Consider the following 4416-nt stretch of genomic DNA (forward strand, 5'->3'; position numbering starts at 1 on the left):
TATTTTTTTACTAATCACAATTCTTAAAAATAAATTGTTTAAATATAACTCTAAGTTCGCCTTGTAAGGGACGACGTAAATGGGAATTGGATTCTCTACCTTTGTACTTTCAAAGGTAGAGTAACTTTAGACAATTTATGTCGTAAAATAAGAGATAGGGAGAGATTTAAAATAGTGGGAGAATAATGCGAGAAAACAAATGAAGAAAGAAATAAAGAGAAAGGTAGGGAGGAAAATATAGACGAAACTTGTCCACCAAAATGATATTGGGTTTCAAGGAAGGGTGGGTCCATGTAAACATGAGTCACATTGTGTGAAACGTTTTTATTTTTTAAATTGGTTTTATTTTTGCTTACAACATAGAACACGCAACTCTTAAATATCGTTTGTCTTTTTTTCCTCACTTTTGTATGTGTTTCTGTTCTTTTTATTTTTTATTATAATTTTTTTGGAAGAAAGTTTTCTAAAAAGAAACAAATTTAATAAAAAAAATAAAAATAAAAAGAACGGAAACACATCAAAAAATAAGAAAAATATATTTTTGTTTTTATTGGAAATTGTTTCTGTTCTCTCTCTATATTACATCATTTTGGTTTCTGCGCCTTCATTCGGAACCATTGATCGAGGACAAAGAGAAAGATGAATGGTGCAAGCGACGGGGTGTATGGATCAACATCTGGTAATAGTCGTAATTTTTTTTTTTTGGTGTAAAAGTCAAACTCGGTCTTTCGAGATCCCGAACACTCACACACTTCATATCAACCACTTGTAATTATACTCCAGTGATTGTAAATTCATTTTTATTTTTTTATTTTGAATATATTGTCTCATGTTTTCTTCTTTTTATTTTTTCACCATTAAATTCATCTTTTAATTTTATTTTATTTTGGGTTTTATTGTCATAGGATTGAAAGATAATCTGTTTATTGAACTTTGGCATGCATGTGCTGGATCCATTTATATCCCCAAACTTTGGGACAAGGTTTTCTACTTCCCTCAAGGACACTTAGAGCAGGTTCTATCTTCTTTCCTATATTTTATATTTTGAACTTTTGCATGTTTATTCTTTCAGAGGATCTTTTATGTTCATATAGTAAAGAAATGTTTTAATTCTCCCAAAGTTTTTATATCATTTTTATTGAAAAGATATGGGCTTGAAATACATAAGATGTTTTCTTTATTAATCATAAATAACCCAACCTGTGTATTTATATTTTTCATTATTGTTGAAGGATTTTTAATCGGAAACACTTTTGGTCAATCTTTTTTTCTTGTCTTGAGTTAGATCTATATGCTCCCAGTTTTGTTATGCCTTTTTTTTTTAATAAAGTTTCAGTTTAAAGACGAAATCGAAAACATAGTTAAAAAAATGTATTTTATCATTTTACATTAACATATGAGAAATTTCTTTTATTTGAATTTCAAGCATTAGATTTAATTACGCTAATCTAGTATTGTGAGAAATATAGTTCATCAATTGGATGTTAAATTTTAAAATTGATTCCCTGTTTTATCAACAACAAAAAAACTGATTCACTCTAAATTAGTCACAATGAAGAATGGTGATTTGAGATAAATTTTAGGCAACTTTGGATGACAAAATTGTTCAATGTATTTATTTTTCTATTTTTAATAGTTTTTATTATAATTCTCTTTTTATCTTTATTTCTTTAAAAAAAGTAATACTCTTTTTTATAAAAAATAATAATATTTTATTTATCTAATTTTTAGAAAAATATTAAAATAATATTGTGTCGGTAATTGATTAATTGGTTTGGTAGAGACATTTAATTCTCAAACACTCGTTATTTAGTTAAATATATTTTTTTAAATAATCTATAAATTTTTCGAGAGCCATAATGTTTATTCTATTGAGTTTTAATACTATTTCTAATAATGTTAATTTTATAAATTATTAAGAGAATTATTAAAAAAGTTTTATGATTATGCATTTATTTTCTTATATAATTAATAAGTGTATTTTTAAAAAGGGTTCATAGTACTAAATAATATTTATTTATTTTATATTAAATCTACTATTTTTGGGATTAATTATAAAATGTATATTTTACTTTTTTAATGCTTACTAAATTCCCTTAAAAAGCATTTATTAAAATAATATTATAGTTGTGTACAAAAATAATAATAATAATAATAATAATAATAATAATAATAATAATAATAATAATAATAATAATAATAATAATAATAATAATAATAATAATAATAATATAGATTGGGAATATTGCCTCTGTCAGCAAAAAAATATTTTATTTTGGCACAAAAGTAAAAAATATTATAGCATTGGTACTTGACAAAAAATATTTTGATTTGCCGACTTTGAATACACCGAATAAAACTTGTTAGTAATATGTCCATAATGTCCGATTAAATTTATAATGTGGATATTATTTAGTTGAATATTTTTTTTAAAAAAATTAAATTTTAAATCGGATTCTTTATTTTACATGTGTGAATTAATTAGTGGTACTTGCTACTCCATCTATAAAATAAACAAACTTAGTTGTGGAGACGGTTATATATAGAGCCATAGTTTTTTACTTTTAAATTTAAATGTCTTTGTTGATGTTCCACTATGCAAATGCAATAGAAGTTCAAATAATTGATCTATTCGGTCTTGCAATATGAGCTTTGTTGACAAATTCTCAAATTAAATTATGTACGTGGACTTTTGAGGTTGATCAATTTTTCAAATTGGTCTTTTACTATTTTTCCATAAATTAGTCTTTGTTTTTTTCAAAGAATATTAAATTACATTTACGATCATTTAACTTTGACTATTTTCTTAAATTATTGTAATGACATATTAAAATCTAATTTAAACATGAAATTGAGTTGATTTTACAATCTATTTAAATAGTTGTTTTTTAATAGTTGTTTTAATGATAATTGATAGAACCGAGGAACACAATTTTATAGAATGTGATAAAGTTTCTAAGATGCTTTTGTTTGTACTAATCACAATTGAAAGGGAAATAAAAGACTAATAGACCAACAAAATGTAACATAAAATACAATTCCTAAATAAAAACACTTTAAAGGGCAAAAATGAAAAATGAAGCAAACTTTATTTTGCCTTCAAAATTATGTTTTGTATGCTTAATTAACAACGTTTTTTATGCTTAATTATTCTATTATGTACTTGAAGGAACAATATTTTTTTTTCTTTCGAAAAATAAACTTTTATTTCCATGTTACATTGTGGGAACTTTGTATAATTGTATTAACATGTTATGTCTAACATTATACTTTATCAAAAATTATTTTGGAGACCTAAATTCTATTACATTAATAATCAATTTTGAAAAATATGATTTATTTAGAGGGAAAAATTGTTATTTGTTTGCTTTTCATGGTTATGTATATAAAATCTATCTCTTGGTCTATTTTATTTGCCTTTCATGGGACTAACGATGGAAATTTGGAATAGATTGCTATACTTACTCGAGATCAACAAGATGGTCACTACAAGGAAACTCCTCTACAGATCATGCCTTCTAAGATCTTGTGTATAGTTATCGGTGTTCAATTAAAGGTAGTGTTGTTATCTTTTTACAAGTTTTATTATTTTTTTTTTTCAAAAAATCTTGCGGCTATCAAATTTACGTTCCAACATATTAAATATATTTACGATCTTTTATCTTTTAAGGTGTATTTACGGAATAATTGTATTGCTTTTATTAAGTCATAAATTTTTAATGCGTGTCAAAAATAATATATTTATTTGATATTGTAGGTGGAGGATAACACAGATGAAGTTTTTGCACTAATTACTTTATTTCCATTGGGTGAGGTTAGTTATGTTATAATATCAACATTCATTCATCTATTGTGTGAGTGGAAATGATTAATATGATAATAAAATTTTTGTTATTGCTTTGGATGTTGACAGCCACAAGAACTTGTCTTAGAGGATAATCAAGCAATTCAAAATCCTAGCGAATTATACTCTTTTAGCAAGATACTCACTTCAATGGAAACAAGTAAACATGGTGCATTTTCTATTCCAATGCAACATGCTGAGAAGTGCTTCCACCCACTGGTTTGTTTTGGCCGTTGCTTGTGTTTGTTTGATTTTTATTTTTTATAATAAAAATTGAATTATTAGAAATACAAGGTGAACTCCAACTCAAAACAAACAATAATCAGAAAAAAAAACAAACTAAAACCAACAGAGTTTAGGCATATAAGCGGTTAAATGTAACAATTTAAATATAAGATATGAGAAATCCGTCACTAATAAATCAACCCCACACTAAAATTTGTATATGAGCAAATATCCCTACACAATCAGTTATTCCATTATCAAACAATATTTTGTTTCGCAATAGCCAGAGACACCAAACCACACTCAACCAAATGAAATATCTAAAAAAATTCTCATGCTTCCCTACA

At 25.2% G+C, this 4416-nt stretch overlaps 1 protein-coding gene across 2 annotated transcripts in view; it reads left to right on the top strand.

Annotated features, from left to right (window-relative positions):
* The first annotated feature begins 520 nt into the window (after window positions 1-520).
* The window catches only part of ARF23 (auxin response factor 23), an 11202-nt gene continuing 7306 nt past the window's right edge, over window positions 521-4416 (top strand). For both annotated transcript variants that reach the window (XM_004511079.4, XM_027337084.2), the window contains exons 1-5: window positions 521-679; window positions 906-1015; window positions 3452-3556; window positions 3758-3814; window positions 3914-4063. In XM_004511079.4, coding sequence (XP_004511136.1) covers window positions 640-679; window positions 906-1015; window positions 3452-3556; window positions 3758-3814; window positions 3914-4063 — 462 coding nt within the window. In that variant the 5' untranslated portion in view covers window positions 521-639. The remainder of the gene's footprint in view (window positions 680-905; window positions 1016-3451; window positions 3557-3757; window positions 3815-3913; window positions 4064-4416) is intronic.

The sequence above is a fragment of the Cicer arietinum genome, chromosome 7 (assembly GCF_000331145.2).
Source record: "Cicer arietinum cultivar CDC Frontier isolate Library 1 chromosome 7, Cicar.CDCFrontier_v2.0, whole genome shotgun sequence".
NCBI classification, from domain to species: domain Eukaryota; kingdom Viridiplantae; phylum Streptophyta; class Magnoliopsida; order Fabales; family Fabaceae; genus Cicer; species Cicer arietinum.